Below are 13,651 nucleotides of genomic sequence, written 5' to 3'. Positions count from 1 at the left end.
GTCAACAATGCCCTCCAGTGTATCTCTTCCACATACTGCACCTCTGCCTTGAAACCCATCTTCCAACCGCAATAAGGATAAATAGACAATAGGTGCAGGAGTAGGCCATTCTGCCCTTCGAGCCTGCACCACCATTTAATATGATCATGGCTGATCATCCTTAATCAGTATCCTGTTCCTGCCTTATCTCCATAACCCTTGATTCCACTATCCTTGAGAGCTCTCTCCAACTCTTTCTTAAATGAATCCAGAGACTGGGCCTCCATTGCCCTCTGGGGCAGAGCATTCCACACACCCACCACTCTCTGGGTGAAGAAGTTTCTCCTCGTCTCTGTCCTAAATGGTCTACCCCGTATTTTTAAGCTGTGTCCTCTGGTTCGGCACTCACCCATCAACGGAAACATGTTTCCTGCCTCCAGAGTGTCCAATCTTTTAATAATCTTATATGTCTCAATCAGATCCCCTCTCAGTCTTCTAAACTCAAGGGTATACAAGCCCAGTCGCTCCAGTCTTTCAGTGTAAGGTAGTCCTGCACTCCCTCAATATCCAGAATGTCTTTCCTCAAATTTGGAGACCAGAACTGCACACAGTACTCCAGGTGTGGTCTCACCAGAGCCGTGTACAGTTGCAGAAGAACCTCTTCGCTTCTATACTTAATCCTTCTTGTTATGAAGGCCAGCATGCTTATTAGCCTTCTTCACTACCTGCTGGGAGGAGAAAGTGAGGTCTGCAGATGCTGGAGATCAAAGTTGAAACTTTATTGCTGGAACAGCACAGCAGGTCAGGCAGCATCCAGGGAACAGGAGATTCGACGTTTCGTCACAGGCCCTTCTTCAGGAATCCAGGTGTGGTCTCACCAGAGCCGTGTACAGTTGCAGAAGAACCTCTTCGCTTCTATACTTAATCCTACTTCTATACTTAATCCTACTTCTATACTTAATCACTACCTGCTGTACCTGCATGCTTGCCTTCATTGACTGGTGTACAAGAACACCCAGATCTCTTTGTACTGCCCCTTTACCTAAATGGAATCAATTTAGGTAGTAATCTGCCTTCCTGTTCTTGCCACCAAAGTGGATAACCATACATTTATCAACATTAAACTGCATCTGTGCCATGCATCTGACCACTCACCTAACCTGTCCAGGTCACCCTGTAATCTCCTAGCATCCTCCTCACATTTCATCCTGCCACCCAGCTTAGTATCATCAGCAAATTTGTTAATGCTATTACTAATACCATCTTCTATATCATTAACATATATTGTAAAAAATTGCGGTCCCAGCACTGATCCCTGCAGTACCCCACTGGTCACTGCCTGCCATTCTGAAATGGAGCCGTTTATCGCTACTCTTTGTTTCCTATCAGCCAACCAACTTTCAATCCAAGTTAGTACTTTGCCCCCAATACCATGCGCCCTAATTTTACTCACTAATCTCCTATGTGGAACTTTATCAAAAGCTTTCTGAAAGTCCAGGTACACTACGTCTACTGGATCTCCCTCGTCCATTTTCAGAGTTACATCCTCAAAAAATTCCAGAAGATTAGTCAAGGATGATTTCCCCTTCATAAATTCATGCTGACTCTGACCTATCCTATTACTACTATCCAGATCATCCCAGTCCTCTCCTTCCACCTCACTAATCTCCAGATACAGCACGTTATCCTCCATCATTTTCACCACCTACAATCAGACCCCACCACCAGATATAATTTCCCCTCCTACCCTATCAGCATTCCGCAAAGATCATAACCTCTATGACTGCCTCGTTAGGTACACACCCACCCACCACTACCACCACACCCTCCACTCCTGGCATTTTCCCTTGCCACTGCAAGAGGTGTAAAACATGCACCTACATCACTCCCTTTACCTCCATCCAAGGCCCCAAAGGATCCTTACACATCTGGCAGAGATTTTCCTGCACATCCAAACACCTCATCTACTGTGTTCATCGCTCTTGATGTGGTCTCCTCTACGTTGGGAGACAGGACGCCAACCTCTGGAGTGTTTGAGGGAACAGCTCTGGGATATGCGCCAAACAACCCCTCTGCCTAGTTGCCGACCACTTCAACTCCCCCTCCCACTCCGCCAACGACATGCAGATCCTGGGCCACCTCCATTGCCAAGTCCAAGCCACTCAATGCCTCATGAGGAAGATTGCCTCATCTTCTGCCTTGGGACCTTCCAAACACATGGCATCAACATCGATTTCATCAGTTTCCGCAAGTCCTCTCCCCACACCTCATCCCAGATCCAATCCTCCAACTGAGCACTGCCCTCTTGAACTGTCCTACCTGTCCATCTTCCTTTCCACCTCTCTTCTCCACCCTCCCCTTCGACTTCTCACCATCACCCCCCCACCTGCATCTACGTATTGCTTTCCCAGCTACCTCCCCCCCATCCCTCACGCATGTGCTCGCACAGACACAGAGACATACACACACACCAACATATTCCTGATGAAGGGATAATGCCCGAAACATCGATTCTCCTTGTCCTCGAATGCTGCCTGACCTGGTGTGCTTTTCCAGTGCCACACTTAGAGTCAATTTTAAAATTGATGCTAGATTAATTGATTTTTAAAATTAAACTTTTTGTTAACAAAATGCATAAAATGAATATGGGCAAAAGGAGTTAAATCTCAGATTTGCTAACGTGCCATTGCTTGACAAAGTAGACTCGAGCTAAATGACTGATCCCTGTCCCTGTGAAGCTTCCTTTGATCACAGTAATATTTGTGATTGAGTGTTTGATTTGTTTTCTAACTCAAGCTTGTGATTTTTGGAGACTGTTGATTTTATTTTTTAAAAACAAAACTTTGCAAACGTTCTATCAAATTATATTAAAGAATGTTTAGTATATTGTAATAATTTTGAGGGGCAACTACAAGTCAAAGCTGGTTAGATATACTCTCTACCCTATCCATTAGATGTAGCAAAATGCACCCTGTGTCCAATCATGAGCAATGTTAACTGCCTGGTTGTGGCAGACATACACAGCTACATCATAATATATATTTTAGGCAGCAATTTATAATTTGTATAAATGACAACTTTTCTGGTGGCTATCAAGTCAGGCTCAAGGCTGATATTAATTTAAGATACATTGCTGTTTCTCTATATGGGTTTTAGTATGTTATCTGTTATCGTTTTGCTTTGATCAGATTTGCTCAACTCTTTGAAAACAATAATTTAATTAAGGTTTTCAGACATTTATTATTAGCAAACCCACTAAAGACAACACAACTAAACATTACTCAGTACATAAAAGATGTTCCCCCTCATAATTACAGATGGATTCATACATTACACAGCATTCTGCAGAATGATGATGTTTAGGTCCCTCATGGCAGACTGCTATAGACAGTGAAGTTGCATTGTATCAAGGGTGAGCTGGCAAGATGGATACAGAACTGGCTTAGTCATGGGAGACAGAGGGTAACGGTGGGAGGGTACTTCTCAGAATGGAAGGATGTAAATAGTGGAGCTCCACAGGGATCAGTGCTGGGACCCCTGCTGTTTGTGGTCTACATAAATGATTTGGAGGAAAACGTGGCTGCTCTAATTAGTAAATTTGAGGATGATACCAAAATTGGTGAAGTTGCAGATAGTGAAGAGGATTGTCAGAGGATACAGCAGGTTGTAGATCAGTTGGAGACATGGGCAGAAGAATGGCAGATGGAGTTTAATCTGGACAAATGTGAGGTGATGCATTTTAGACGGTCAAGTACAGGTGTAAAATATAGAGTGAATGGCTGAATCTTTAGGAGTATTGATATGCAGGGGGATCTGGGTGTGCAGGTCCACAGATCACTGAAGATGGCAGTGCAGGTGGATAAGGTAATTTAAAAAAAAGACTTATGGCATGCTTGCCTTCATTGGAAAGGGCATTGAATACTAAGGGATAGGCAAATTCTATAAAGTTGCAGCATAACTTTATTTAGACTGCACTTGGAATATTAAGTGCAATCTGGTCACCACATTATCTGAAGGATGTGAATGCCTTGGAGACAGTACAGAAAAGATTTACGAGGATGTTGTTTGTTTTTACTGGAATGCAGGAGGTTGAGGTGTGACCTGATAGAAGTTTATAAGATTGTGAATGACCTGGATAGAGTGGAAAGTATGAGGCTTTTTCCCCCAAGGTTGAGGGTCAATCACTGGGGGCACGGGTTCAAGGTGCGGGGGGTGGGATGAGGTTTAAAAGTGATGTGTGAGGCATGTTTTCATACAAAGGGTGATGAGTGCCTGGAGTGCACTGCCAGAGGTGGTGGTGGGTACAGATGCAATAGCAGCATTCAAGAAGCACCTGGACAAATACATGAATAAGAAGGGAATAGAGGGATATGGATCCTGTAAATGAAGACTGTTTCCTTATGGAAGGGCAAAATGTGTTGACATAGGCTTTGGAGGGCTGAAGGGTCTGTTCTTGCGCTATGTTACTCTTTGACACCAGTCCAAGACTCTTCTGAGCCTTTTTCCTCTGATGGTGATAGCTAGCATGAGGGACGTAGCTTTAAATTGAGGGGTGATAAATATAGGACAGATGTCGGAGGTAGTTTCTTTACTCAGAGTAGTAGGGGCCTGGAACGGATGCCTGCAACAGGAGTAGACTCGCCAACTTTAAGGGTATTTAAATAGTCATTGGATAAACATACGGATGAAAATGGAATAGTGTATGTTAGATGGGCTTCAGATTGGTTCCACGGGTAGGTGCAACATGAGGGCCGAAGGGCCTATGCTGCGCTGTTATATTCTATGTTCCAATATGCTTGCTTCTCCTAATTTCAGTGAGTTGTAACATCCAAGGTAGTTTCCCTCTGTCTTCTGGGAATCCCCACACTGGATTCCACCACAATACTGACTCCAACTTCGCCCAGCTCCAAGGCTGAGTTTTACAGTATCCTTTTTACTGATCCCATTTGATGGACCAGAAAAGATGCTCTGACTCGCATGCTGTCTAGTAGCTCACAAAGAACATTACCTGGTGAAATATCCTTTATGATCCGAATGCCAGTTGGTTTTTAAGGTATGACTTGATAGCCATATATTTTATATTAGGGCCCTTTTACTTGTCATTGGATGAAACCATGCCCAATCGTTTCTCTGCACTTGGTTCATATCTTTCTAAACCTTTCCTATCCATGTATTTGTCCGAATGCCTTTTAAATGTTCTTAATGTACCCACCTCAACCACTTCTGCTGGCGGTTCATTCCATATGTGTACCACCTTCTGTGTAAAAAAAAAGTTGCCCCCTTTTTATTCTTTCCCCTCTAACCTTAAATTGATGCCCTTTAGTCCTTGATTCCCCAACATTGGGAAAAAGACTAGAGTGCATTCATCCTATCCATGTCTTTCTTGTCCTTATTCATTCCATAAGATCCCTGCTCAGTCTCCTACGCTCTAAAGAAAAAAGTCCTAGCAGTCTTAGTCCAACTTCTCCCTATAACGCAGACCCTTTGAGTCCTGGCAGCATCCTTGTAAATTTCTTCTGCACTCTTTTCAGTTTATTAACATCCTTCCAAAGCAAGGTAACCATAACTGAGCACACTATTCCAAGTGTGGCCTCACCAACATCCTGTACAATTGCAACATAGCTTCCCAACTTCCATACTCAGTGCCCTGACTGATGAAGGCCATTGTGCCAAAAGCCTCCTTCACTGCCCTGTCTACCTGTGACTCCACTGTCAGAGAATCAAGCACCTGGACTCCAAGATCCCTCTGTTCCACTACACTCCTTAAAGGCCTACCATTCACCATGGAACTCCTACTTTCATTTGACTTGCCTAAATGCAAGATTTTACACTCCATTTGCCATTTCTCAGTCCACTTTCCCAGCTGATCAATGTTCTGCAATTTCTGATAACCTTCCTCACTGTCCACGATACCGCCTAATCATGCTTTGTACATTCTCATCCAAATCGTTAATGTAGATAAAAACAGCAATGGGCCCTGCACTGACCCTTAAGGTACACCACTAGTTGCAGGCCTTTCGTCCGGCAAGCATCCTTCCGTTATTACCCTCTGCTTCCTACCATCAAGCCAATTTTGAATCCAATTTGCCAGCTTATCAAAGGCCTTACTGGAATCTATATAGAGTACATTTACCACGCTGTCATTGTCAACCTTCCTGGTCACTTCATCAAAGAGCTCTAACAAATTTGAGAGGCACGATCTCCCCCACACAAAGCAATGCTGAGTACTCCTAATCAAACCCTGTCTTTCCAAATGCATGTATATCTTAACCCTCAGAATTTTCTCAAGTAACCTGCCTATCACAGATGTTAGGCTTACTTGTTTGTCGTTCCCAGGTTTATCTTTGCAGCCCTTCTTCAATAAGATCACCAACTTTGCTACCCTCCATTCTTCCTGGACCTCACCCGTGGCTAACGGTGCTGCAAGAATACCAGCCAGGACCCCAGCAATTTCTTCTCTTGCCTCTTGCAGTGTTCTTGGATATATCTGGTCAGGACCAGGAGACTTCTCCACCTTTGTACATTCTAATATGTTCAACAACATCTCTGCTGTGATATGGATTTCCCCAAGATATCACCACTAACTTCCTCGTTCCCAAGTCTTTGTCTTTATCCACAGTAAACACTGAATAGGAACGCTCATCAATACCTTCCCACTCTCCTGTGGTTGCACATATACATATCAACTTTTCTTCTGCAGTTTCAAGTGTGAATGATACTGTTTGAATTTTGAAGTTGCTTGTTTTTCAAGTAATTCCTTGTCACACTGGGATATTGATTACTTTGGCTGGGCTTATTTTTCAGGTCAACTTGATAATGTAGATGTTAACCGGCTTGGAGAAATTGAGAACACTCTAAAGAAAGCCAAGGGTCAGATGGAGGATAGTGACTTAGAACGGAAGTTGGCAGATCTGGAAAAGGCAGAAAAGGAGCAGGCTAATGCGATAATTACATATGAACAAGACATTGAAGATATTCTGAAGGACATCAAAAATCTAGAGGACATCAAACAAACATTACCTCCTGGCTGTTACAATACCCAGTCACTGGAGACCCCGTAGTCTCTTTCATGGTCATCATGCCTTACCCAAAACCTAGAGTGACATTGTACAGAAATTGCCTTATTACCAAATTTTTTTCAATGTCTGACAACATCATTAAGTATTCCAAGGCTCATAAATGAAACTCCTCAGGCATCAAATGCAGCTGCTTGGATGAAGCAGAAGATCATGGACATGGGGTAGGTGCGAGTGACATACCTACATGGCAAGCTACTGGGATTCCAAATGAACCAAGTCTATTGGAGGGACATTCTGGGAAAGCCACACTATATGCATCTGACTTAAGTCACTCCACACTATTAGATTAGTGAATTATCAGACCTTTTTCCACGATGGGAAGACTCCTCCTGCAATGCGAAGGCAGTGGGGAAACCTCAAGCAGCACAATAGTGGTTAAAATATACAAAAGAAAATGCTATTAATGTAGGTTTGTCTCTCCTCCTGCTACTTGGAGGCATTGGTTCTTTATTGCATTCGCATCATGAGTATTAACATAGCTCTATATTCTATGGTACTGTATTATTTTTCCCTTTTGTAAATGACCAGACTAGCTGTGAAGGATTAAGAATTGTTAACATATTGACATTTAGCTTTTTACCACATCACCTCCTAACTGTGCATTATACCACATTCATGTAGGGGTAGGACATGTAAGTCACTACATGAACAATATATACAGTATTCACCAGGTTAATGTTGTGAATTACCATGAAAGCTGGTCTTCTCTTTAGAAAATGGAATTAATTATGCAATAACTATTTCCCTTGCTCCCTGCTTCCCTTACTTTCAGCTACATTGTGACGAAGTGAAATGCTCATAGCAGTGTCTGACACCGTGCATTTAATGTGGACTACACTATATTTCCGTTTCCAAGACTGCTGCTTCATCTGTGTCAAAATCAAAGGCAGAACATATTTTTTACAGCGACACTCTATGCAACTTTGTACATTGCGTAGCAAAAGAAAATAAAATTACCTGATACACTGGTGCTATTAATTATTTCAAATGTTATATTTTTGTGTGAATGTTTTTTTATCTTGGAATAGTATGAGGAAATGTTGAGTCTCTTTTTGTGTAAATATACGCCATAAATATTTCAGGATTGGCTCTGTGAGTTACCTTCCCACCCTCAAGATCCTATCATCGATAGTAACCATGTTTTAGACCTGCTTCTGATTGCCTGCATATTTCTGTGGTATTTTGCTTGCTTGTATACACAGCTTAGTTTTTATTTTCTATTTAGGGCTACTATTCTTTAAATACGAATATTACTCATCTGTAGTTGTCCTACAAAGTCTTTAAATTAGGCTGTTTGGAATGCTCCATCCCCTCCTCCCCTTACCAAATTCTCCTCTCAACTACATTAAAATATCATTTTCTTTGTTCTAAAGCAAGAGAATTTCCTGAACTTGGCCCAGATGAAAATTCATAAATTAAGTCTGTTATACAAACTGGAGAGAGAGCAAGGTTTGGCAGTCAGAGTTGTTACTTTTCTACCACATGCCCCGGTGGGGAGAAAGCTGTATGTGCCCCTTACCTTTATCCTGTCAGTGCAATGCCAACCAGATTGACTTTGCCTCTGCAAACTGACCTGATGTAAAATTTAATCAGCGTTTTCCTGTTTTGGTTTTTGTTTGTAATACGTTTTACCCAAATTATTGTATGTAATTACTATCACTGCTGAACATTATTATTGCTAATAAATTAATCATCTATAATTGCATATTTAGTGCTTGAAACTATCACTGAATTAGTTTTACTATGAAGAGTGCAGATTTTATCTAATAAGCACTGGGCAGGTCTAAAGGGTTGCACGCTCTTTCCCAAATATTATACCTGAAGCAAGGAGATACATTTCTACTTTGAATTTTACTATTAATAGCCTCTCCTGACACTGTACTTACCAGGTACAGCAGATTTTTATTTTGTAACAGTAATGCATTTTTTAGTATTTATCATTTAAAGAAATCAGTTAATCAAAAGTATGAGGTTAACGTCCTACCAGTAGAAAAGATGTGCACAGAATGATCAATGATATAGTGTGGAATGCAATATTCTCTGCCATGAGAAGTAAATCCATACTGTCTTGTCCTATGCCTTTGTTTTTAGCCTTTTGCCTTAAAATATCATCACGCTGTTGGGAAAGACGTGCAACACTTATACAATTTTATGTTTAAAACAGTATTTCTTATTTATAAGACGCAATATTTGTAATCTTTATCCAGGTCTCCTTGTGTGTGTTGCACATTCTTTTTATAATGGTGTGACTTGAACACTGCTTTCCTTAAGACCTATTTTGTCCTCACACAGTGGCCAAAATGCCTGGCAGATTATTGTTTAATATCATTGTGCCTGTAAATCAAATTTTACCATTTAAATAAATAAAAATGTGGTATTACATGAATCCTGTTCAGATTCATCATTTTATTAACATGCTTTTTAAATCCTATTTTTACCATCTTATTGAGCAGTTTTTCAAAAGATTTATCAAAATCTTTAATGTTTTCTGGTTTTCATCTTGGCGAACCTGAGGATGCTAATTTGTTCTTTGTTCAGTAAGAACCAGTGTAGTCTTGGATTGCTTTATTGATACTTATCCTGCCTGTCAATGCATTGCAAATTGTTCTGGAGTATACTATTAAAATTAGCCTAATTCTGAGAATTCTCGGCAATACTCCTTTGTATTTTAAGATAAACACTCACGGTTCAGATGACATACCATTTGCTGCAAAATACAACAGTTGTTGCTGATTTGTGATTTCACTTCCCTTGAAATTTGTCTAAATTTTCCTAAAAACACAATACAGCAGATGTCAGACCAAAGCTTACTGAGGATACAGCGATTCTGTATTTCTAGAATATCATGCGGAAATGGCAAAACGTAAGGTCAGCTTAGCGATCCTGTTCATTCCTATGAGTTAGAATTGTGCTTTATTAACCAGAGGACATGTGGATAGCATGATCAGAGAGGTTCACGAGCCCAAATTAGGGGAAAGAAGGCAGATGGGGAATGGTGACATCCAGGCAGGTAGGGTTCCTCAGAGGAGTACTTCACAAGCTGAGGGCATGGCGCTACAGGTGGCTCAGTTATATGGGAGGGGAGAAAGAGTGGAAGGGTATTCTTTACTTACAGAAGTATTGACTAGTAGCATGACTCTAGGCCAGTATATTGTCTTTCTGGTGTTAGTGTCATGGAATAGCTGCAAAACATTCTTGTTGGGAGTGTGAACAGTCAGAGGTCATGGTCCCCATTAGGCCCAGTGGCTTAGGCAGGAAAAGGAATGTGGTCCTACAATCAGAATGTAAGAAAGTGGGAAGAAAATTAGTAGTAATCTCCAGATTACTCCCAGTGCCAAGGGCAATTAAGTACAGAAGGAGGAGAATAAAGCAGATGAATGTGTAGCTGGAACCATGGTGCATGACAGCATCATAATCGTGATGGAGAAATATCAGCAAATGATATACACACAAAATAACCACAAAATTCATTTGAGAGTTAGAGTAGAGGGAATTTTAGCCATGTAATATCTATAATTATGTTTCAAAATAATTTTAATATTATCAAAAGTTCTAGCTTGTGCATTTCACAATACAGAAGAAAATGAGGACTGCAGATGCTGGACATCAGAGCTGAAAATGTGTTGCTGGAAAAGCGCAGCAGGTCAGGCAGCATCCAAGGAGCAGGAGAATCGACGTTTCGGTTCCTGAAGAAGGGCTCATGCCCAAAATGACGATTCTCCTCCTTGGATGCTGCCTGACCTGCTGTGCTTTTCCAGCAACACGTTTTCAGCATTTCACAATACAAATAAATATCTGCCAAACAACTGCACTAGTGAATGATGCGAACCACCATGTATTGAAGGTCTTTGCTAATATTGAGCCAGTTACAAACAAGTAAGAGCTACATTCATGTGATGAGAAGATAGTTGTGGTTCAGAGGGAGGCCATTCAGCCTATTAAATATTCACTGACACTTAATGAGTAATTTAGCTATTCCCACTTCTCTGTCCTTTTCCCATAACTTATGTGATTTTTCTCCTCATGATGCTTATCCAATTTTCTGTTGAAAGCCTCATTGAATCTGCTTCCATCACATACCTAACAACTCACTGTAGAGAAAATCATTATTTTCACTTCACCTTGGTTTTTCTTTTGAAATCATTTTAAATTTTAGCCCTCTTTCCTGAGTGTTTTTATCAATGGAAACAGATTCTCTGAATTTACTCTTCCATGAGTTCTCATTATTTTGAATTGTATCTACTCTGACAACCTGCCCAGCATTTCCAGCTGATCTGAACTGATGTTTCTAACGATACATCATAACTTTGCTTTTTACGTTGTGCTTTTATTCATAATAACCGGCCTTTTTTAAACCCCTTTCTCAACTTAATCAATTCTGTAAATATTCCTGTTATAGAGTCAGATGTACAGCACGGAAACAGACCCTTCGATCCAACTCATTCACGCCGACCAGAGATCCCACCCCAATCTAGTCCCACCTGCCAGCACCCAGCCCCTATCCCTCCAAACCCTTCCTATTCATATACCCATCCAGATGGCTTTTAGATGTTGCAATTGTACTAGCCTCCAACACTTCCTCTGGTAGCCCATTCCACACACGGACCTGTGTGAAAAAGTTGCCTCTTAAGTCTCTCATATCTTTCCCCACTCACCCTAAACCTATGCCCTCTAGTTCTGGACTCCCCTATCCCAGGGAAAAGGCCTTGTCTATTTACCCTGTCCATGGCCCTCATGATTTTATAAAACCTCGATAAGGTCACCCCCTCAGCCTCTGAAGCTCCATGGAAAACAGCCACAGCCCATACAACCTGTCCATATAGCTCAAATCCTCCAAACCCTGGCAACGTTCTTGCAAATCACAACATCCACTCGGAAAGAGACCAGAATTGCACGCAGTATTCCAAAGGTGGCCTTCCAATTTCTGTAGTCAATATTCTGATCAATAAAGGAAAGCATACCAAATGCCGCTTTCACTATCCTAACTACTTGCGACTCCACTCTCAAAGAGCCATGAACCTGCACTCCAAGGTCTCTTTGTTCAGCAACACTCCCTAAGACCTTACCATGAAGTGTATAAGTCCTGTTAATATTTGCTTTCCCAAAATGCAGCACCTCACATTGCTCTAAATTAAACTCCATCTTCCATTCCTCAGCGCATTGGCCCATCTGATCAAGATCCCGTTGTAATCTGAGATAGCCTTCTTTGCTGTCCACTACACTGCCAATCTTGGTGTCATCTGCAAACATACTAACTATACATCCAGCGTTCATATCCAAATCATTTATACAAGTAGTGGACCCAGCAGCGATCTTTGTGGTACTCCACTGGTCACTGGCCTCCAGTCTGAAAAACATCCCTGCACAACCACCCTCTGTCTTCTACCTTTTGAGCCAGTTTGTATCCAAATGGCTAGTTCTCCCTGTATTCCATGATATCTAACCTTCTTAACAAGTATCCCATATGGAATAAGGTTAAAAATCTCACAACACCAGGTTATGGTCCAACAGGTTTAATTGGAAGCGCACTAGCTTTCGGAGCGACGCTCCTTTATCAGGTGATGAAGGAGCGTCGCTCCGAAAGCTAGTGTGCTTCCAATTAAACCTGTTGGACTATAACCTGGTGTGTGATTTTTAACTTTGTACACCCCAGTCCAACACTGGCATCTCCAAATCATCCCATATGGAACTTTGTCAAATGCCTCACTGAAGTCCATATAGATCTGCCCTCATCAATCCTCTTTGTTACTTCAAAAACTCAAATCAAGTTTGTGAGACATTATTTCCCATACACAAAGCCATGCTGACTATCCCTAATCAGTTCTTCCCTTTCCAAATACATGTACATCCTGTCCCTCAGGACTCCCTCCAACAACTTGCCCACCACTGACGTCAGGCTCATTAGTCTATAGTTCCCTGGCTTGTCCTTGCCACCTTTCTTAAATAGTGGCACCATGTTAGCCAACCTCCACTCTTCTGGCACCTCACCTGTGACTATCAATGATACAAATATCTCAAAGAGGCCCAGCAATCACTTTCCTAGCTTCCCACAGAGTTCTGGGGGTACACCAGGTCAGGTCCTGGGGATTTATCCGCTTTAATGTGTTTCAAGACATCCAGCACTTCCTCCTCTGTAATATGGACATTTTGCAAGATGTCACCATCTATTTCCCGATACTCTTTTGTCCTTCATGTATTTGGAAAAACCCTTTGGCAAATAGAATTAAGGAGAATCCAAAGCTATTTCATGTCCCCTTTTTTGCCCTCCTGATTTCCCTCTTAAGTATACTCCTCCTGCCTTTATACTCCTCGGATTCACTCGATCTATCCTGTCTATACCTGACATATGCTTCCTTTTTTTCTTAACCAAGCCCTCAATTTCTTTAGTCATCTAGCATTCCCAATACGTGGCAGCCTTTCCTTTCACCCTAATTGGAATATAATGTCTCTGGACTCTTATCTCATTTCTGAAGGCTTCCCATTTTCCAGCTCTGTTTTACCTGCGTATATCTGCCCCCAATCAGCTTTTGAAAGTTTTTGCCTGATACCATCAAAATTAGCCTTCCTCCAATTTAGTACTTTAACTTTTAGCT

General features: G+C 41.6%; 1 protein-coding gene across 1 annotated transcript in view; it reads left to right on the top strand.

Moving 5' to 3' along the window:
- lamc1 (laminin, gamma 1) overlaps positions 1-9,444 on the top strand; it is a 76,739-nt gene extending 67,295 nt beyond the window's left edge. The window contains exon 25 of the mRNA XM_087990745.1: positions 6,784-9,444. Coding sequence (XP_087846871.1) covers positions 6,784-7,040 — 257 coding nt within the window. The 3' untranslated portion in view covers positions 7,041-9,444. The remainder of the gene's footprint in view (positions 1-6,783) is intronic.
- Positions 9,445-13,651: the final 4,207 nt, after the last annotated feature.

This window comes from Chiloscyllium plagiosum, unplaced genomic scaffold (assembly GCF_037043375.1).
Source record: "Chiloscyllium plagiosum isolate Xiang-an unplaced genomic scaffold, Cpla_swu_hap1 HiC_scaffold_9, whole genome shotgun sequence".
Lineage (NCBI taxonomy): Eukaryota > Metazoa > Chordata > Chondrichthyes > Orectolobiformes > Hemiscylliidae > Chiloscyllium > Chiloscyllium plagiosum.
The sequence above is the reverse complement of the archived record's forward strand: the minus strand, read 5'-3'. Positions and strand labels throughout refer to the sequence as shown.